The 23,205-nt window shown below is 40.3% G+C and overlaps 1 protein-coding gene across 1 annotated transcript in view; it reads right to left on the bottom strand.

Moving 5' to 3' along the window:
* Positions 1–23,205, bottom strand: part of LARGE1 (LARGE xylosyl- and glucuronyltransferase 1) — a 202,961-nt gene that overhangs the window by 116,334 nt on the left and 63,422 nt on the right. The window contains exon 4 of the mRNA XM_075156462.1: positions 11,973–12,096. Coding sequence (XP_075012563.1) covers positions 11,973–12,096 — 124 coding nt within the window. The remainder of the gene's footprint in view (positions 1–11,972; positions 12,097–23,205) is intronic.

Below are 23,205 nucleotides of genomic sequence, written 5' to 3'. Positions count from 1 at the left end.
ATAGGCACCATCTTCCTGAAGATTATATCAGTCAGGTGATAAACTAACTTCAGGATCTTAAAAAAAAGCAAACAAAGCAAAACAAAACAAAACTTCAAGGCCACAGCACAATCATAAACAGTGTTGTAGGTCTGCACAAATTGTATCTGAATTGTTCTGAATTGTATCTGACACTGATCTGAAAACCAGTGCAATCTTCACGGTGCAAGAACTTGCAGCTGGAGGGATTGCTGTGAAGGAAGACCAGCCAAATTCTTTGGTAGCTGCTGTCTTCAGGCAACCCTTATAAATGGCCCACGCATGGGAAACAGCCCTGGAAATTCTGATGTGTGAATCAGGTAACCATAAAAATTGTTATTTCCTCAGATTGGACAAATAACTTCCTAGACACAGTTGATAACTTGTTTTTACAGTTTTTTCATTACTTGTTTAGTGCTTTGCTGCTTCTATGAACACTAGAAATAGCAAGATAATTTTTTTTTTTAAACCAAGTGACCTTTATTTAAGACAAAGCTAAGAGAACTAGGGCTTTCATGTTGTTCCTAAACTGGAGGAAAATACTGTCACCATTTTAATGACCATCATATTACTAAGGTTTTTTGCAATACAAAGCATAAAAAGAGAGGGAAAACCAACAATATCGTATTGCTGGCACAGGACAGGAACTTTTCTTGATGCACAGTGTTTCTCATCACTGTTTTTCAATTTCACACAGGGAGAACTTCATCCTGCTGTGAATTTTTGCCATATCTCTTCTCACATTCATGAAAACTGAGTCACAATTCCAGCAGCATTAGCACAGATCAGGGTTAGTTTCAGGATAATCTCTCCTATTTCACATTGACCATACCTCACAATATCTAAACTCTTTGCAGGGGCATCTAGTTGATCCCCTTTCTCACCCTCTTGCTTCCAGGAGAGCAATACCAACATCTTGTTGCTGAGATTGAGTTAACTGAATCATTGAGAAAGGAGGGGAATAGCAGGTTAAAATTAAATATGGGTAACATTCATGCCTGTCTTTAGCACACTGTATTTCTTTTTTACAAATAATAATAATTTAAAAAAGACTCAAAAGTGAGAGAGAGACCAATTCCAAGTGACCAAAGAGCCTGGGAGGAAGAAGGTGACTGTCACCTGTAATAGTTTCCTCAGGAGGAATGCCAAAAGGAATCTCCTTGCACCTCACCTTCGGAAAATCACTGCCTTTGCTCCATCCTCGTCAGGTATCCAGCAAACATTAACGGAAGAGCTTTATTTAAACAAAACCAGACTCTTTTGTTAATGCTTGCTGGATAACTTGTAACTTCAACCTTGAATTTAATTTTTTACTAGGTGATTCACAGGTTTCGATTATACTGATATTCCCCCCCATAACAGGTCCTTACTATTTATATGAATGGTTGTCAAGGCAAGCAGAAATACAGCAAAGCTGAGTAACTTTTCTAGATTCAGAATTTCTGGTGCCTGAGTATTTAAAAATATAATAATAATTCACACTCAAAAACAACTGTAAGGAGATGGGAACTTATACATTTTTGCTAAAATTATTTTTCTATTTCTGCTGGCCTTTGCTGTGTTATTCTTACTCATCACAGAAGCACTGGTGACTTTAATAGAATTCTGCCTCATCTCTTGCTTTATGAAGAGATGATATCTTCCACACATACATGCAACAAGTCTGGATACAAATAGCGGTGAGCAAAAAGGTTGAGATAGAAATGGATGATTATCTGAACCTCTGGGTCCTGGATAATGTAGAGCAAATGCAGAAACCGTGAAGCAAGCCACAACTGGAAACGAAGATTAGATATTAAAAAGGCAGAACAAACAAAACCTCCCAAATCAGCATCAGCATACAGCAAAGGAGAATAACTGCAAATTAATTCTCATCTCTGTAGCAAAGTCTGTAACATAGTCTGACTGATGCTGATGCTTGTTTTCTTTTTTTTTTCCTTCTTTCTTTCCAAATCTCTCACCAATACGTACATATACATAAAGGACAGACAAGAGGGAAGAACCTGATTTAAGAATGCTTCTTCAAAACAACTTCCTTAATAACAAAATTAACTGAGGGTGCCAAGAGTTAAGCCATGCTCTGTGTTTGGAACCAACATATTTTATACAGATGAAACTGCAGAGTGTTATATAAAGCAAAATGAATGTTTTTTTGTCTCTGTCATTTAGGTAACAAGATATTCAGCCATACAGCTTCTTCAGAAAAGAAATGACCAAATAGTAATTCACCTCCTGGGATCTTTGAGGATTATCTCCCTCCCCTTAGGTCCTTGCTGGCTTTCCTCCACAAGGTTTCCATTCCTCCCTCCTTGCTTAGCCCCACCAAACTCAAATAGCCAGTTTCCATTTGACTCTGAGTCCTTTTCTTTATTCTCATCTGAGACATTCTTAATTTTCTGCACTGTTTCTTGCTATCTCCAAAATGCCAAATGCTCTTTTTGTTTTTCTCTATTCATTTATGCAAGATGAGACTGCAGAATAGAAAAGAAATTCTGCCCAATCTCTTTTAGTGCTGTTTCTTGTTCCTTTGGGGCCTCTGGCCTCAACTCCAGCTGTTTTTCAGCATGGCAGTCAAGGGTGGAGGACTTACAAGAGTCAGAGCATCCTAAGAGAGGTCAGTGAGAATAAACCAAACACCAGCTTCCCAGTCCTACCTCTCCAGCAGAGGCAAAAGTACAAGTTTTCCCTATAAGATAAGATAAAGCCTTTTTTTTTTTCTTCCTGTCAGTGAATGAGTGAAAAGAGACACACAAGCTGGACTAGATAAAATGGCAGGAGGCCAGAGCTTTCTGCTAAAAGCTGACTGACAGGTAGATCTGGCTAGAATTTGGCCAGTGGTCAAAAGCAACTCATGGCTGCCTTTCTCATTTCACCTGTATGGAAAGATAAGAAAGATCAATTGCACGCTTTAATTGCTAGTGAACTCAATCAACAAGATCTTTGTACTAATCCATCAGGGAAGATGCAAATCCATGAAAATATTATAATTGCCAGCTTTTTAATTTTAGTAACTATGCAAATACATGCACGTTAGCTGCAGCCATTATATGTTCTGGCAAATTTCCATGCAGCTCTTGGGGTCAAAGTCCAGAGCTATCCAATCTGTACGATGTCAGGATATTGAACAGGTATCATCAAGAAGCACTGTCCAGAATAAAAAGCAACACCATCTCCTGCATAAACACATGTTAAGTTGGATAGATAATAACTTCAGCTCAGTGACAAAAATGTATCTGAAGTGGGATTTTTTTCCCTACTGGATTCTGGGCAAGAGTCCTTTTTTTAAGGATGATGAAAGAAGGCAGCAGAACAGTTACACTGACTATTATTAACCAAGTAATGCCTGGCAGGAAACTGCACGTCTACAATAGTAGTTATCATGTGCAACAAAATCCCCAGCCAAAACCAAAAAATGTTTAGGAAAGGACTTCTCACCCTTTTAAGACTGAAAGATCTAGTCCTGTTTGTATCCAATACAAAACAGAATGTACCTCAACGAAACAGCCAAAGTTGCAGAAGATGATGATTTGTGGAAAGGATGTGGGAATGCAGCTTCCACCAGACCTCTGACATACTAATATGAGGTCAAAACATAGCAAATACATAGGAAGAAAAAGGATTCATTCTTCGATTCAGAAGGAAACCACTAGCTACCATCCAGCATCTCACTAGTAAAATCACCTCTCTCCAGACCTAAACTTCTACTGTTTCTACCTTCAGAGCAAGAATGGTGAAACTTCAACAGCTGAAAATGCTGACCAAGAGAGAGGCCATTAGTGGGTGGAACACACATCCAGCTGGTGGAATAAATGCCGTATCCCTTAAAGAACTATTAGTTCTCTTATTTTCAGTAAAAGCAAAGAATTTGCAGGAAAACAAATCATTCTCCATCCTGCAGGGCTGAAAGCCAGGTGAGTAGGAACTTCTTATATTGCAATTATTGCTTCAAGAGAACAAAAATTGCATGAAGCAGTGTTCTTTTCTCCAATGATAAGTATTATAATAGATCAAAACTCCTGAAGACTAAAAAGCTCCAGGAATATATCTGGGATAAAAAGGATAATAAAGGATAAAATGTATTACAATTATGAACAAGCAATACTAACAATAACCTAGTATAAGAAGCACTGAATGCAACATGGGGGGAAAAAAATATTGTTTTTATTTGTTACTAGGGAGAGATAAGATGTCTCTCAAACAACGCAGCACTAACGAGAGAAAAAATCTGAAAAAAACCCCCCATAATTGGGAAAGTTGGGCTCCTCCAAAGCAAGAAATATTGAGCTTGATGTTCATGACACCAGTCTAGCTTCTTGCTTAGGTTCTGGTTAAATATTGGTCAAATACTTCAGATAACAGTGAACTTGCATGGGTGGTGTTTAAAGGAAGTGCCCATGTATCAGGCATGTATCTCTGACATTTCTTGAAACTTTTGGTGTGAGGGCTAAGGCCACCAGTGTCACCCTAATTCCATGTAATCTTGTATTTTCATTCTAAGGACCACCAGATAAAAATGCAGTCAGAAAGACAGGTGAACACAGATCCTAAATGGCTGATTAAAACAATACAGCTGGAACCATTTTATAAAGGCTTTCAACTGTATCAGCTAAAAACTGTGGAATCCATTCAACTGTGAAAGGGGTCAAACCTGAAGTAATGGAACAGTATACAGGAAAATTATCAGGGGATTGAAACACTGCTGAGTTTTCATCTTTGTTGCTGAAAGGGTGAGACCTAGACACCATCATCTTACCTTCAAAAAACGAAACTTTTGCAGGATTAAGTCAGTTTGATCTGAAAAGTGATATCTCCACTAACAGAAATGAAATTTCACAATTCAGAAATTCATATGTTCTCATATCAAGTTGACTCAAAAAGAGGTACCATCAGTGGCATCTAATTAATAACCTTATTATATATCTCCCCTTTCAAGCAGGTACTCAAACTCCAAATCAGCCTGAATGCCCTTATCCGGGTTGAGATGGTTTCAAACGACCTGTAAGAAGAATGACTTCACTGCGTGCTTCTGCTATGTCAGACGCACAGCATGGCTTGTAATTTCCAGTGCTGTGAAAAAGTGTCATACAAAGAGATGTGCCCAGGTAAGATGAACATAATTTTTTACCATCCCAGTATACCAAAATCTTACAGTTCCAAATCTTAAATTAACTGACAACATTTGTAAATCCAAGCAGAAATCACACAAAAATCTGAAAAAAGCTCTTCCACCTTTGGTATCTATCTTGCCTCTCTCCACAGACAAAGTCAGAGGTGAGGCTGCTCATGAAAGTTAGATGTCACTAAGCAGATGACAACTGCTGGAAGTCAGTAACCCATGACTCCCATTCTCATGACCAATTTCTGACCAGCCTCACTGATTTCCACAGCATTTCTTTCATCACCCCCTGTTCTGAATAGGCAGAAATTTAAGACCCAGTGTTATTTTACGTAAAATTACTTTTTTCATATTCTAGGCCTGAATAATAATGGAAAAGACATCTAATAATAATTTGTAATGTTGCATGGCTTTTTTTGTGCAGAAGAGGGACCGGGAGGGCAGAGGAAGTACTACTTAGGCTACTCAGTCTGCACGGATAGATTCTGACCACTTCACAAAGGTTCCACTGTGCTGGGAAATTTGAATTGCTATCTGTTTCTTGGTGGATACTCATTTCCTCCCAAGCAGTCTGAAGGAAAATATCTTGGCTTACAAAACTTGGTCTGTTAATTTCCAGTCATTTGGACTGAAAACCATGGATAAAAGACCCTGTTCTTAGCAAGGTAGCATTGTGTCACAACCACCGGCATATTTTGTCACCTGAGACGTCACGTCTCTAGTATTCAATATGTTCATTAGCAAATACACAAAATGTCAATCATAATGTGGAAATTCAAGTCTAAAACTAAGCCACGCAAGTTATGAAAATCTGTACAATGTTTTGATTATACACTTTGGTTTTCAAAATCTTAAATATGCATTTTTTAAGAAAAAAAAATCATTCTTCAAAAGAGAAAAGGAAAGGGCAGGAAGAATCAGCAGTCTATGCTTATTATTTCACTGGCACGTACAATAGGCCAGTTTACAGAAAGACAAAAGGCTGGTGAAATGCAGGAGCATTGCAAGTCCACCATAACATGTGACAGTATTTGACCAAAACCACAGTGCTGTAGAAACATTTTAATTGAATACCTACCACTGCGTAAATGAATGTAAACATAAACAGATGCTGTGTTTCACATCCTGTATTGCATTACTAGCAATTAGATCTTGCATATGAAGTGGAAAAGAAAGGAAGGAAAGTAACGTACGTCTGCTTTATAACTGTGTGTGTCTGCCTCTGAGGCATACAGTGAACTACTTAACAGATAAACAATCACGCACTGCCCTTGAACAATATATAATCTGCATGCAGTGCAATGCAAATATACTCTAACTGTTACAATCCGTGATAATGAGTAGCCAGTCACTGGTCCTGTGAAAATAGATCGTTATGGATGGCTGCTTCTGCAACATCCAGTGAACTGCTTGACCAGGAAGATGGTGGAATGCAGGAGAATGCTGGCCAGTTTTGTTGTTCATAGCTTTATCAACATTGCTATCACTGTTACTCTCTGCAGTTGATGTGACTGACACTGAACTAATAATCTGTTCATCAAATATCATCTCACATCTTCCCAATTGTCAATCAGCTCCCTCCCTCCCATGTTCAGCAAGTGGTATCTGCAATTCTATTGGAAGTTATTTGCTTGAACATAGTTCCAAAATTGGTATATGGCAATATATGATACATACAGCCCCACCAATGCTATCATTCATTGGAAAAGCTTCCACTGGTAGCAAAAAGATTCATGGCATTTGATTTGCTTTTGGTGTCATTTGTTGCACGAACACTTACAAACAGAGCATACATTAAAAAAGCTAACATTATTGGGATATTGGCTTAGGGTAACTCTTGCATGGACAATACAATTTGTCTAACGGGACACTTGGTTGCTGTCTGGATGGTGAAGGGAGTCTCCATGCTAAGAGTCCTTGCAGGGGCATCTTAGTTGGATCAGATAAGACTCCCTAAAACATGGTTCTGTCCAATTTTTATAATCCATCTGGCCTGTGGTCCTACATAACAACTGCAAGACACGATTAATCCATCACGATAGGTTACCTTAACCTACATACAAAACACTTCCTAACTATCTTAACTATGTACAAAAGACTGTCTTACATGATCATTTCTACACATGTAGGAACTGTTTCTATTGATTGTCTTAGTCTTGTACAATTGATTAACTTTGCAGCAGGAACTGTCTGGGAATCTCTGGGACAACCAGATTCTCCACCCAGGATGTTAATCAACACATTTAAGCATACAAATTGGTCTAGGCACAGCAGGGATCGCCTGGGAAATCTCAAGAACTGTCTGAAATACCCACTGGGACAACTCCTGTAACAATCTCCAAATACTTCTTGTGCAGATGGCCAGCAGTTCAGTCAATCACCTAGTTTCAACTTGGTCTGCTGTCTCAAACCAGCCCTTTATGTTATCTATGCAGATGACTAGCCTGGGAGTTCCTGGACCACTCTGGGAATTAGTAACTGAAGTGCATTGGGAGTGCACACAGGCACAGCCCTGAGATCCAGCTACACTACAATTATAATTAAAAAATTAAACTTTATTTTTCTGCTTAAATCTCATAGCCCTTGCCCAACTATCTGACCAAATGATGTCAACATCTGACCTAGTGAACTGCCTTCACAGTTCAGATGGAAGTGGGTGAGTGACTCACCTCATGCTTAAGTAAATGCCTAAAGTTAGGTGATATTTATGCCACACCTTATCCCAGCTTGGTTTTGCTCTCTGGATCACACTACTAATTTTGACTGAATGTGCAGACTACATCAACATTTCTGATATGAAATCACCTAAGGCAGCACTGGTAGTGAGATTTGTGGTCTATAGTTTCTGGGAACAGTAAAGGCTGGAATGTTGTCCATATATGCAGCAAAGTATGGAGCTTTTCACATTTCACTTTCACGTCAAATGCTCATCTATTGCAAAAACCTATTCACGATCCCTACCTTCAAGTTCACAGATCAATTGCAGCACATTTGTGGGCTGAACTAGTTAAAGGACATGGCTTTTCTGCCTTACCAGTGATGAAGAGACTACGTTTATCTGGGCCATCAAGATTCACACACAATAGAGCAGGCAACTGCTCATTCTACCTTCTGCTTCCCTCAGTTCACCTGATGTTGTTGGCAGTCTGTCAGGCAACATCTGGGAAAACAAACTCGCCTCATCTGTATTCCACACATCACACATACAGTATTGCTTTATCAGCTGCTCCTTCTTCTCTGGGCCAATGCAGATCACGACGAGCTTAATGCCTATACTTCCCTGTGAGTGAACTGACATGAGATTCCACGTTGAATAATGTTAAGTGTAGAAACTAAGTGCTCGTATTGCACATCTTCAATAGTTAGCTCTGGAGTTTCTTCACGTAAGACTGGACTGAAAAAACCACAATATCCTGCAGCCTGATATTTGGATCAATGTTTCACAGGTGTGGTTTTTTCTTTTATTTAATGTTCAAAGAAGACAATTTTCAGTTTCCAGTTATTCTGTGGGATGCATTGCTGTAATAGCTACATCTACTGCGTTAGGACCAAAGCTGAATAACACGGCGAATGTGATCATGTGAAGTGAATCTACATTGCCAAGTAACTTTCCAGTTTGTAGCCACAGCCATATGTGACCTCATGAATTTGGAAGAGTTATGTGTGGGCCATACTGAGTAGCACAAGAATGAAGTCTGCAGCTATGGAATGGCTCAATTACTAGCACCATTATCAGCTGCCCACACTTCAAGGATGCTTATTGCTGATTACTAACTGCATGTAGCAAGTTTAGTTAATGGGAGAGAGTTGCCCTGGCAGTATGGTTCACAATCTGAGCAGCTTCTAAGTTGAGAGAGAGCTTTTAAGCACAGATCTCCCTTGTGGTTATTGGCAAGGCAATGAGGAGACAGGCCAAGTTATGCTGGGGGAGGTTACAAGCATCTCAGTAGAACTGGCTGTTACAATCATCAAAATAGCTGTTTAAAAGAAATAATCCAGCGAGTTCCCATCTCAACTGCATCTGACCCTTTTCCTGGAAATGCTGTTACCTTGGCTCAGCTCCACGCCAAGCATCCTCCTCTTCCGCCCCATCCCCTATCATGTGCCTCAAGCAAAGGTAGACCTCTCCCTGGCCATCCTTTCCCGTGCTCCATCCCTCTCCCAAGCAGGCTGGTGTTAGTTTGGCAGCACCCACCTCTAGGGAGAGAATGAACACAGGCTCTTGGTGGTGCAGGATGAATATGAACAGCTGTTTCACCTTGCAGAAGGAAAAATAAGTCTTCTCTAAATTTTAAAAGAAACATCGGACATGCTTAATTCACAGCAGCAGACAAAGTAGATATGTTGGTTTGCTGGCCCTAGAAAATCTGGGATAATCAGTGGTACCTTGTCTTCCTTTCTTGCATTGAAGCGTCCAGTTCTATAAAACCTGAGAGAAAACAACACCTACTACAGAACCTTATTTTCTGCACCTTCCTTCAGGACACCAGTTGCTCTAACTCTAAGCTAAACAGCATGTGTTTTAAGAACTGCAGGATATGTTAAGAAACATTTTAGTCTCCAAATTCTGCCTCTTAAAAAATTAATACTCTAATGGAAAGTGTTGCCTGAATTCTAAATAGCTAATTGAAAACAAAAAAGCATCCATACTATTTATGGAGGATCTAACATTATGTTCTTTCTTCCACTGTTTGAGCAGGAATAGGAGCAGCAGCAGAAGCAGGACTTTTCCCAGGGCTTAAGCTAACATGCTAGCTCCTGCTGCATTAGAAGTAAGAGGCTGGAAGCTCATACTTATCCAAAGGGAAAAAACCAAACATGAAATGAAATGTTTTCTGTGGCAGCTAAAATGTGTTCCAAAACAATGAAGCATTGGTGAATGAAAGCTAAGCAGAAAATTCTCATGCTAATGTTCAGTCTAAACCCTTTTAAATGTCAGCAATTGGTATTGATTACAGGTTTAAAAAAGAACTATAGAGGGTCATTAAAACTGAAACATAGTATATACTGTAACACTGGATTCATAGATCACTTTAGAGAAAGGCAGACATTCTAGTAAACATTCCAGCATCAGCTCTTCGTTTTCCTAACACTGGACAGCATAATATAGCTCCCAAGAGTACAGGTGAAATACATGAACTCAAAACAATCATTAAATCGTCTCTAGAGGCTATGTAGGAAACAAATGAGATGAGCTCCTACAGCTGTCTGTAAACGGCTCCTCTGTCTTCATTGCTAAAACTTGCAGAATGATCTGGATATGAGCCAGCATCATACCTGGCTTTTTAAAAATCCATTTATATTTACAACTCTTTGCTGTCCTTTGGCAGTCTCTGTCACATTCACCTATGCTGAGTACTACTTTATACTGTGGTTTTTGGCTACTGAAATCAGGGAAATTGCTTGGGATGCAGTATGACGAACTCTGAGCAAGAGTGGCAGACCTGGAAAGACGTATTTATGCATCAACACCTGCATCCAGTAAGAAAGTGGTCCCCAACCTAAAGCCTATTGGTTACATGCAAGACAGTTCAGTGCTGCTTTAGGTCACCGGCCATATAAAAATTAAAGTTGAGTAAAGAGGGTAGGACAAAACAAGACTTTGCTCTGCAGCCTCATATCTGCACAGTGTTTTGCCTATAAATCAGCAAGTTGGGTATCACTGAAGTAAGCTCTCTTGGTTATTATTTACTTAACTGGATTGGACCATACCCAAATGACCAGAAGGAAAACACTAAGAGGTCTGTCTTGCCCGGCTGACTAATTAAGCACTATAAAATCCTACAATTTGCAGAAAAGCACATGTAATATAGACACGTACAAGATTTACAAGAACAAACCTCCTCCTTGATATGAAGCTACAAAGAACAGAAGGGAGATCTCTAGCTAATTAGGTTAGTATCAGCTTATGGTTTCATGTAGAAGAACCAATAAAACAATAAAATCAGCTAGAAACAAAGTATTTTTCTCAGGGATCATTTTTTCCCTTTTCCATCTCTTTCTACAACTTTCTGTACTCAAGATTCTACAACATGATGTGCTTTGAATTTACCCCTTAAATAGCACAGCAATTTGCTAAATTTTGTTTTTTCCTTGTTTCAGGGTGCTGTTCAGAGCAGTCTAATAAGTCATACAAATTATTGCCACCAACTCCAAATGCTAAAATCTGAATACTTCGTTCTACCTCCACAGCTAAAAAACATGCAGCTTAAACTCAATGCTGTGCCTCTGTGATCTAATTTAAACTTTCTAACTATGAAAAGATAATTACTTTATGCTTTGAGTAAGTGATTTTTTTTCCCCTTGGAACTCTCCTTTCTTCATATTCATTCCTTTTGAAAGGGCATCCAGATAAAAAAGGTAGCTATTTCAAAATGTAATATTGATACCTCATCAGAGTGTGTGTACTTACGGTGTTAAACACCCATGCTTAAGGAATGCAGGAAAGTTGACTGTTTCCAGTAACAGACTTGGGCTTATTGAACAAGATACTTAAGATTCCACCAACGCTACTAGAAAGAAGTATCCTTAGCAAAACATAATGTGATCAGATGCAATTCAACCTGGGCAACCAGAATTCTCTTGATAGCAAGTAAAATTCTAAGCTGCTAAACAATGTATTCCATTAGTGGAGAAACTGCACTGATTTTAGCCATTTAGTATCTTCTAGTTCAGTGTAACTGGGTATACAATCATATGGGTTAGAATTAAGTTTTAGCCAGGGAGAATATTTGAGCCAGCAGTTCTCCCCCAAGTACCCACTCCAGAGAGATGAATAAAAAAGGGATGATGTGAAACCAGAAGTGTATGAGTAACATTTCTGTTTGTCTTTCTTTACCTTGAGCTCATCTGCATCATAGAAGTCTATGCGCACAGCAGGGACCATCCATGTCTGGAACAGAGTCGCCAGGATCTGTTTGGCAATTGCATCTGCGATGAGATGGAAGTGGAGTGGGTTTCGCCTGATATGAGAAGAGAGAAAAATGCGTTAGTTCAAAGGTTTCTAATTCCTATCGTAAAAGGACAACACCAGAACTCACAAAGCTTTATCTATGACTAAGGTCTCAAGGTAAAGCATACAGCATGTTCGGTGGAGTCCCTGCTCTGTGGCCAAAATGCTGAGACACTTCGAATTTGAATAAACATGACAATAATAGAAATCCTGGATCAGTTTCTGGGTGGTTGTAAATAAATATAGTTCCTTTGACTTCAGTAGAATGTGATGATTTATAACAGCTAAGGATCTGGTCCCTTTGGGGACTTGAGCTGTGAAAGACTTCTAGGTCAACCTGGTAATTTATCTTTGTGGTAAGAACAGTCGTCTGTGAAGAAGTGGAGGGGGGAAGGGAAGGTTAAAAAATAATCATCTGAATGAGGTGAAATTCCAGGACCATTGAGTTTACACACATCTTTTCTACAAAGCAAACTTGGGGTATCAACAGCTATCCTATGGGAAACCAAAATTAGATGTTTCAGGTGAGTGCCTTCTAGCTACTGCCATAGTGAATAGCGTGGAGATTGTAAATCTCCCCACATCCTTGTTCCTAAGAGGGATGGAGAGTTGAAGAAAAGCAGAAACAAAGAAAATATTTTACTTCAAAACACCAGATTTGGGTTCACCTCTGTACTTACAGGACTTGGGCTAAGTGAAAAGCTTCAAAACAAGATGAGTGAAGCCAGAATCAGCAAGAGTGGCAAGGTTTGACAAAGTGTATGGATTTTTCTACAGTAACGTGAACTTGGACATTACAAATACCATGTTTAAATCCCTTAATCTTGCTTCTCTCTTTGAGGGACAGTAAGCAACAAAGTCTGATCTTTACTCAACTTCTGTGGTAGGATTATGAAAACCTGCCAGTGGAAGTTAGTCACAATTCGTAGTCTTCCATGTTTAACCCTAGCTTAGCAACTTTCCCTGTCAGCAGAGAAGGACAGAGTTTGCAAAAGCCACTAAGAAGAGAGACAGTTCATTTAGACTTTAGCATTGGCTCAATCTTTCTTTGATCCCTAGGGTGGAATAGTGGAGTCTTATTTCTGTGAAATTTATGAAGGTAAAAGGGTGTACTTGTTAACTGATATTTTTCATCTAAAAAGAAGAGCATTTAGTTTCAGGTGCTGGTTAAAGTGGAAGACGACTGATGCTACTACATTCTGCTGTGTGAACGAGAAGAGAGGAAATCTATGTTAGTTCAGGCCAATGTACTTCCATTACACTTTTGGGCTTAACCCAAAAGATGAAGGTTATTTCTCTCTCCATTTCCTGCATTAATGAACAATATGTGTCTTTTTCTTTAATGCTACTCTTCTTGCTTTAATGAGTAATACTGTTTCTCACTGAACAAAATCCACAAGAAAATGTAAAAATACATATAAAGTTTCACAATATCATAACACACCTTTCAGCAGGAACAGGAGATTGTTGTGAAAAGCAATGTATGGCTGGATTTTGCAATGTTAGAAACACTGCACCTAAGATCCAGTCCAATACTCAGGGATGTCAGTGAAGCTGTGGTATTGGCTTCAAGGGCACTGTGGATCAAATTACGTGCTTACAGGAAAAGCAGAAAAGGGCTGGTAGGAAGCCTTATATATGAGATAGTCATGATGGCAGAATAAACCCACAGCTGATCTGCATTTAACAATATCCAAAACACTAAGCCACAACATGCTTTCCAAAAAGACAAAGGTCTTTTGATCTCCAGCTTGCCATGGAGTGAGGAGGGGAGAGGGAAAGGCGTAGGCTGCCAGCTGCTGAACGTCCCATTACCAAGCTAAAGGGATCACAGCAATTCTATCTGCCTCACCAGCCCAGCAGGAGAGAAGAAGAGGACATGCAAATTCCGCAGTAACCAGGCACCTTGCCAAGAAAAAATCGGGAAATAGCAGTAATCAGGTCATACATTTCATTAGCAGAGAAAAGGCCAAGAGAAACAAAGTACGACACCAGTGGCTTTGGGTACAGGCAAAGCACTATCTCAAGGCAAATAGGTGTTGAATGTCAACATACACATTCCACATAGGTCCATTTGCTTAGCAGGGGCTGAGTCTAATATCTGGTAGGACTATTTCCCAGCTGGTGTTCTTTAGTAATTTCTTTTCCTTTTTTTTTAGGGTCATTTATCTATATTTTGCAAAGTAGAATAAGAAGAGTAAAAAATTAGTTAAAAATAAGAAAGCTACATCTTATTTCAAACCATCATTTGGTTAAATGGAATTGATATAAAATATTTGAAGATGAAACACACTACTTGAAAAGAAAAAATCCGATACAAAGACACTCAGATGTTCAGTAGCAGTTTATAGTTATCTGAATGACCCAGAGTGTATGAGACTTAAATGGGAACAAGTGGGTGACATTTTCTTTAGTTCAGCTCCCACTGGGAAAAAGAAAAAAGGAGTAGTTGTACTCCTACACAGAAATCTCTTTCAAGTTGTTAGCCTCATGGTAAAGATTCAGCTGGAAGGAAAGTATGTGTCGGAGGCAAAGCAGAAGATTATCACTTACAAAAATATATCCCCAAAACAGAATAGTGACCCACTGACATCTACAACTAAATGTGCATCAGTCACAGAAAATTCTACTCCAGACGAGATTTTAGTTCTGTGAAATGTGAGGTTTAGCATGGTGTTAGAAGCCAACAGAGCACAGACTCAAACCTGGAAGACCTTTTGAAGGTAACAGTACTAGCATACACACAGATGACATCTTCTACCTCTTCTGGTGTCTGCAATATGCAAAGCCTAAAAGATATGGATTGCCTCAAAGTGTTTATAAAACAAGTTCAGAAGCTTAAAGATCAACCAGCATCCATTGTAAAAGATACGGAAGAGATTCTGTAAGATGAGAAATCTTTCTCAAGAAATATGAGAAAGGGATGTCATCTTTCCTCTTAATTATTTGCCAACATGACTGAATCACTGGCTGTAAGAATTAGGGTGACAATCAGGATATTGTGAAGGATTCCACCAAAAGCTACATTTCATTACTCAGATGTTTTGCTGTACCCTTTGGTGTCAGTGAAACCTATTCCATTCTTCAGATTGGTCTTTTTCCAGAACAGAGACATTTTGGGATACTCGTATCAAACTGTATTGCTTCTATGGTAAGTTAAGAGATAGCGATGTGAGAGCTATTCTTCACTGGCATTTAGCAGCTACAGTTTAAAAAGTTTGGGAGATATCCAAGTCTTCCAGAGGGAGGCTTCAGAGTCCCTCACTTGGGTAACAAGGAAGGGTGGCATGGCTTTTGAAGAATTTTAACAAGGAGCTGAAGACACTGAAGTTTGCTAGTGGAAACTGGAAAGCATGAACTGGAAAAATATGATGCTCTGGTTAAAGAAAAACCCGCCTTCTTTCTGTTGTGAAAGTAGATCAAGTTATGAAAAGGATTTCAATGCTGTGGTTTCCTGCTATAGCAGGGGAGCTAATGAGATGACCCAACAGGTTCTTTTCAACTCCCTGAGCCTCAGGACTTCAGTGCAGGACATCTTTCTTGGGCTGAAGGGAACCTGGAATTAAGTCTCAGAGAAAGTGATGACCAACACAAACCTCCTCTCATTCCAAATGTGAGGTGGACTTCCTTTGACTTCAACTTCTCTAACCAATTCAAAGCACAGCTGTGTGTTGTGTTTATTTTTCACATATATGTTATCCCTTATAACTCATTTTCCACTGGGCATGTCAAGAGAGTGAAAGAACCACACACGGTACAGGTTGGTTATATCTTGCACTGCTAGAAAGCACTATACTGTAAATGGTGACAGTATATGCAACTATGGAATAGTACAGGTCAATATATGACAATTTTGATAAACTTCTCTTACAAAATTAAGAGGTTTTGGAAAATTCCCAGTATTCATGTGAATTGCTATGTTTGGAAGTCAAGGTTTCTAAGTGTCCCCGGTTTCAGAACAGACAGGCCTTGAACTATAAGCCCCAATCTTCCAGATTCCTCACTATAGAAGCAGGTATTGAAACAGCCAGAGAATTTCTCTTGAAGTCCAGAAATCAGTTAACCTCGTTTACCTCAAAGATTTTGAACATCTAAATTTTTACCAACTACAACTTTTCACAGTTTCTGCTACATGGAAAATGCTGATGTGCTAATGCCTTAATTCGGAAGAATGCCATTTCAAAATATGGGTATTTCCCATCAAGTGGAAACTCAAGGTTTTAACCAGTCTATTTAGAAAACTGCAAATCTTCATATATTAAATTATTTCCACTTATCTTAAGATCAGAACACTATCTGACAAAGTAAACCATACGTAAAGAGCACACATTTATTTTCCTAAATTGCTTTCCTCAAAAGTGAATGAAAAGAGATTCTGGCCAAGATTTTCAAGCATGGATGCTTAAATATAGGCCCTTAGGCCTAAATATAGGAGCTTAAATGAATGCTCTCATTTTCAGAATTGCTGAAGTCCTATAAAGTTTAGTAAAATGAAAAGAAGTCAGTAATTTTAAAAGTCAGGCTATGAGTTTAGGAGCTTATTCCGAGGTACCCGTTTCTATATATTTTTTTTATCATGATGTCTTATTTTTACATTTCAAAACTTCTTGTTCTTCATCAGAGTTTTGATCTGCTTGCTCAAGCATTTGTGGCCCATTCTTTTCAAATAGCTACTGCCACAGAGTTAAATACAAAAATCTACAATTAAAAAAGGGAGTAGTGAACCAAGACTCACTCTTCCCTTCTATATTATTCCATAGCACAATTGTTAGCAATTCAAAAAGCAACTGCTTGGTTGCACAGTTCTCTCTCTGCAACAGAGGAATTTTATTTTCTAAGAATATAAAAAGGTCAGTAGCCCAGGAGGTTTATTTCCAAAACCTGTACTTTATTAAGGGAAGCACAACAAGCTAATACCTTTTATATCTGTAACAAATGGTTACAAGAACTTAAAACAGAAATTATAAAAGGCAGCTTGGGAAATTTTTTTTTTCCTAATGCCCATATGACCATCCCTCTCTCATACGGGGAGAATTTTAATGTGAAAATCATTACAGATTTTTCAGATCCCTTCACATCTAGTATTGATTAAAATGCTCCCCAAACTATGGGAGATATCTTAAAGATGCACTAGCTGCCTCATTCATGGATCTTCTTGTTTTGTGTTAACTTATAGAAGCACTTTGGGAAATAATAAGAGGTTTCATGGGCAGATATTTTTTTAAACATTGCTTTCTCCATTGTGCCTCCATTGTTAGGACAGCTAGAAAATACAAAAAGAAGTATTATTGATGCATCTGTATGGATCAGAGAAACCAGTTCATGCTTTATAGTTTTTGCCAGAAGAATCTCCCACAAAATAGACTGACATGTTAGAAAAGTTGGAAACAATGACAGAGGTTTTAAATTCTCAAATTAACTCCATTAAGGCAAAGTGGTCTCCATGGAATACAGCCATTAGATTACATAAGCTTTAATTACCAGCCAGTGTTGACTTGTGATTCTTACTTAGCAATTACATGTCATTCTTTTTATTTAATTTAGATTTTCATTTGGTTTGCCTTATTCTACTTGTTCTAAGAAAAAAAGTTTATTATTCATGCAGCAATCTATAACACAGTTTAATATCCTAACCTTAAAAATGCTTAGACTTTATATGCTTAACTTTAAGATTATAAGCAGCCTTCTTAAAGCAAAGAGGCTACTTCGTATTAGAAAGCATTTGTCTAGCTGACTGGTTTTGTTTACACTACAAAACCCCATCACCATTACTATGCCACTATTGCTGTTGGATCGATGGAGCGTACAGCTAAAGAAGTAACCACAACAACTTCTCCAAACAAGAGGGACTAACAGGAAAAAAAAAAAGCAGCATTAGCTGGCACAAAAGAGAAGTTAATTTTTCACAGATTCTCAGGTTGACCTAACTGCCAGCAACATGTTATAATTGTGTAATTTTGGCCTGTCTTTGTTCCCAAATGAAACATGGTGTTTAGCATGTCTTTGGAAAAGATAAGAGTACATTAAAAATAATTTTAGCTCTTACTCAAGTTAAGACATATTGAAGCAGAGACAGAAATGATCTTTGCAATATGAAACTATAACTCATGGGCTGCTTCTGTGGCACTCTAAGCTTTACAATTTTCAAAAACGGAGTAAAACATTGAAAACGACCGATGTAACTTGGACCAGTAGTCACAAAAGTTTCAAGGAGAGTTATTAGCCACAGGATACTGCTTCAGTTTTGAAAAAGAAATGCAGCTGCTTTTTGCATACTACTATATAACTTCCTGACGCAGCTGGTAAGCGAGCCCACTAGGGGAGGTGCCTCGCTTGACCTGCTGTTCACGAACAGAGAAGGGCTGGTGGGAGATGTGGTGGTCGGAGGCCGGCTTGGGCTTCGCAACCATGAAATGGTAGAATTCTCGATACTTGGTGAAGTAAGGAGGGGGGCCAGCAAAACTGCTACCATGGACTTCCGGAGGGCAGACTTTGGCCTGCTCAGGTCACTGGTCGAGAGGGTCCCTTGGGAGACAGTCCTGAAGGGCAAAGGGGTCCAGGAAGGCTGAACGTTCTTCAAGAAGGAAGTCTTAAAGGCGCAGGAGCGGGCTGTCCCCATGTGCCGCAAGAAGAACGGGCGGGGAAGGCGACCGGCCTGGCTGAACGGGGAGCTCTGGCTGGGACTCAGGAAAAAAAGGAGAGTTTATCACTTGTGGAAGAAGGGGCAAGCAACTCAGGAAGAGTACAGAGATCTCGTTAGGTTGTGCAGAGAGGAAATTAGAAAGGCAAAAGCCGGGCTAGAACTCAACCTGGCTACTGTCGTGAGAGACAACAAAAAATGCTTTTATAAGTATGTTAATGACAAAAGGAGAGCCAAGAAGAATCTCCATCCTCTATTGGATGCGGGGGGGTACGTTGCCACCGAGGACGAGGATAAGGCTGAGGTACTCAACGCCTTCTTTGCCTCAGTCTTTAGTAGTCAGAGTGGTTATCCTCAGGGTACTCAGCCCCCTGAGCTGGAAGACAGGGTCGGCGAGCAGGACAAACACCCCATAATTCAAGAGGAAGAAGTTAATGACCTGCTACGCCACCTGGATGCTCACAAGTCTATGGGGCCGGACGGGATCCACCCGAGGGTACTGAGGGAGCTGGCGGAGGAGCTTGCCAAGCCGCTCTTCATCATTTACCAGCAGTCCTGGTTAACTGGGGAAGTCCCGGATGACTGGAGGCTCGCCAATGTGACGCCGATCTATAAGAAGGGCCGGAAGGAGGATCCGGGGAACTACAGGCCGGTCAGCCTGACTTCGGTGCCGGGGAAGATCATGGAGTGGTTGGTTTTGAGGGCACTCACGAGCCATGTCCGGGACAACCAGGGGATCAGGCCCAGCCAGCACGGGTTCATGGAAGGCAGGTCCCACTTGACCAACCTGATCTCCTTCTATGACCAGGTGACCCGCCTTGTGGATGAGGGAAAGGCTGTGGATGTGGTCTACTTGGACTTCAGTAAAGCCTTTGACACTGTCTCCCACAGCATTCTCCTAGAGAAGCTGGTGGCTCACGGCCTAGACAGGTACATTCTTCGCTGGGTAAAAAACTGGCTGGACGGCCGAGCCCAGAGAGTTGTGGTCAACGGAGTTAAATCCAGCTGGCGGCCGGTCACGAGCGGTGTTCCCCAGGGCTCAGTTTTGGGGCCGGTCTTGTTCAATATCTTTATCAACGATCTGGATGAGGGGATCGAGTGCTCCCTCAGTAAGTTTGCAGATGACACCAAGTTGGGTGGGAGTGTTGATCTGCTCGAGGGTAGGAAGGCTCTGCAGAGGGACCTGGACAGGCTGGATCCATGGGCCGAGGCCAACTGTGTGAGGTTCAACAAGGCCAAGTGCCGGGTCCTGCACTTCGGCCACAACAACCCCAGGCAACGCTACAGGCTTGGGGAAGAGTGGCTGGAAAGCTGCCCAGAGGAAAAGGACCTGGGGGTGCTGATTGACAGCCGGCTGAACATGAGCCGGCAGTGTGCCCAGGTGGCCAAGAAGGCCAACAGCATCCTGGCCTGTATCAGAAATAGTGTGGCCAGCAGGAGCAGGGAGGTGATCGTGCCCCTGTACTCGGCACTGGTGAGGCCGCACCTCGAATCCTGTGTTCAGTTTTGGGCCCCTCACTACAAGAAGGACATGGAGGTGCTGGAGCGTGTCCAGAGAAGGGCAACGAAGCTGGTGAAGGGCCTGGAGCACAAGTCTTATGAGGAGCGGCTGAGGGAACTGGGGTTGTTTAGTCTGGAGAAGAGGAGGCTGAGGGGAGACCTCATTGCGTTCTACAACTTGTGGGTGGTAGGTGGGTGTTGGTCTTTTCTGCCAAGTAACTAGCGATAGGACAAGAGGAAATGGCCTCAAGTTGCACCAGGGGAGGTTTAGACTGGACATTAGGAGAAATTTCTTTACTGAAAGAGTGATCAGGCCTTGGAACAGGCTGCCCAGGGAAGTGGTGGAGTCACCATCCCTGGAAGTATTTAAAAGATGTGTAGATGAGGCACTTAGGGACATGGTTTAGTGGATATGGTGTGTTGGGTTGACGGTTGGACACGATGATCTTAGAGGTCTTTTCCAACCTGTATGATTCTATGATTCTATGATTCTATATGCACTGTTTCCAAAAGCACTTGCATTTCGTTTTGCCCATTTGACCCAGTATATTTAATTTTTAGTGTTTAGTCTTTTGCTTTGGAAAAACTAAAGTTGAGTTGCAGTTAGGATACATTGATATGAGCTTGGCTGCCTTAAACTGGCTCAGAGAGAAGATTTTTCGCCCCTGCAACAGATTTATAAAATCTGTCATAATTAGGCACTAGATGCCCAAGAGAGGAAAGCAGGAAAGTTGCAGACTAGGACTAACTACTCATTCTACAAGCTTCCCTCTGTGCAGCGCTGCCAATGCATATTTATCATAGTCTGCAATCCCTGCACTATCCCAGCTCTGCTGAGTCTCCTCCTGCGAACAGACCGTCAGTTATGTCAAAGTGGGTGTTAAAAGCTGCTGGGATTTTGTGGCTTGAGCATACGTTTTCTAAAGAAAAAACTGGAATCAAGCTCCTTTTTTGCATTGGGAATGAAACGCATTTCTGAACTGTGGTGTTTTTATCAGGAATCAACCACATCTTCCCTCTCCTCTCCCCACTTTCTGGAACTTGAAGATAGTTATAGTTTCTCAAATGGTTTGGACAAGTAGCTTCCATAAGTCTCACAATATATATTAAATGACTAGAATCAGAAACTTGCTTTTTTAGACCTGGAGAGAGCTGAAATGTTCAATATGCAGGATTTGCTGTACATTCATGCAAGAAAGGAGAGACAGCACATTCCATCTATAGAAACTCCTGTAGTTTTTATTTTTGATGACCCAGCACCCCTGCTACTTTGTGTCTTTCTATCTAGCACTCCAGCTCAAAGTTGGGGGTATAAAAAATAAGTTAATGCATAGGACATGCATGGAGGGAAGATGATTAGACTGACATGGCCTCCTTTTCTCAGAATTTTTATATTAGAGAAGTAAGGATTCCCTACAGAAGTAGAGTATTTAGGTGCCTCTTTTTGTATCAAAATGCACAGATAAAACATGCTTTAATTACTAAGCTAGGTGGAAATGCTAATAAAAGCACATGACATCTCCATGAATTCCAGACAGATTCACTGAAATTGGTGCTCTTACAACAAACACCAAGTGATGTGCAGCAGGAACAGACAAGGATATTGCGGTTGCTTTGAGCGGCCAGTTGTTTAACCAGTAGATTGTATTCAGGGTGTTGCAGGGCAGGATTGAGGTGTAATGGCTGCCCAAGGAGAACCCACACTGTGCCTGGCTACATAATAACAGCTGTGATTTCTACACAAGCGTCTTTCAGTCATACAATACACTCTTTTCCAGCCTGATTCTGCGCTTGGAATGAATTTGGCTATTCTTCTGCAGTCAAAACAAGAACGTATTTCTTCTGCTATTTTTGCTTCTGAGGTTTTTTTCCATCAGGACAGCACATGGACAGACACAAACTTTCTGAAAGTACTTTTGGAATGAAACAAGCTTAAACCAGTGACTCTTGTTAAGGCAAATTCGGCAACTGCTATATCAGGTTTGGTTGAACACTAATAGTCAGAAACTTCAAAAAAGGAAAAAAAAATCTCTTTGACAATATGTTTGGAGGCACGTTTATTCTGTTCTTGCAAAACTATGTTTGAGATTGAATGTAGTGATCCTACAAATGAAGGACCAGTAGCCTAACTTTAGAGATTAGGATAGAACAAGCAAACTACTTCTTCACTGGAAACATACAGTCCTTTCAAATGTCTGTTTTGTTTGGCTTATTGGACAACACCAGCTAGGATGCATTTCCTGGTGCACATTTAGGAGTTAGAAGAAGAGACATTTCCATGCCTGTTTTCACTGATGACCCTCAAGTCAGATGGTGAACTTGTTACTGATGTCATGAAGCATCCACCATCTGAACCAACCACCTCCAACTCTCCTAACTCATTCCTCCTAATGCAGTATCATGACCTGTCTCCATCCTTCTTTCCCACAATTAAATAGACCCTAGCAATTAAAATCAGCCTTCTTTCCAATCATAATTTTTGAAGTCTCCGAGATAACATTGCACATGGCAAGCAATGCAAGGAATCTTGGTTCTAAATCAATTTTCAGCTGAGTTTGTTGTTTGTTTGATGTTTATTCTCCAGCCTTTTTCACCATTACCACTCCAAAGATAAAGATCCAAGAAAGGAGTGTTTCTGAGGCATGGACCTCTGCACACGTAGCCATAGCATCAACAGATGCTTAAGAAGACTGCGTTTTCTAGAAGATAAGGAAGAAATGTCTGTAAGAAGCTCTGTCTCTTCTTTGAGAACATCTTCCCTTTCTAGCGAACAATTTAATGCCTAGTGAGAAAAGCTAGTTCTAGGCAGGAATGGACTTAAGATTTGTCTTTATGTTTTGAGCAAACAAGCGAGATAGGTTATCTTGATTGTAACTAACTGTAGTAAAGTTTCACTAGCTATACTTTATCTTGATCACCTCTGCTGAGCTAGACAAATCCTTCGAGACAAGCAGTACTCCTAGTCAAATAGTAAATATG

The sequence above is a fragment of the Calonectris borealis genome, chromosome 1 (assembly GCF_964195595.1).
Source record: "Calonectris borealis chromosome 1, bCalBor7.hap1.2, whole genome shotgun sequence".
NCBI lineage: Eukaryota > Metazoa > Chordata > Aves > Procellariiformes > Procellariidae > Calonectris > Calonectris borealis.
The sequence above is the reverse complement of the archived record's forward strand: the minus strand, read 5'-3'. Positions and strand labels throughout refer to the sequence as shown.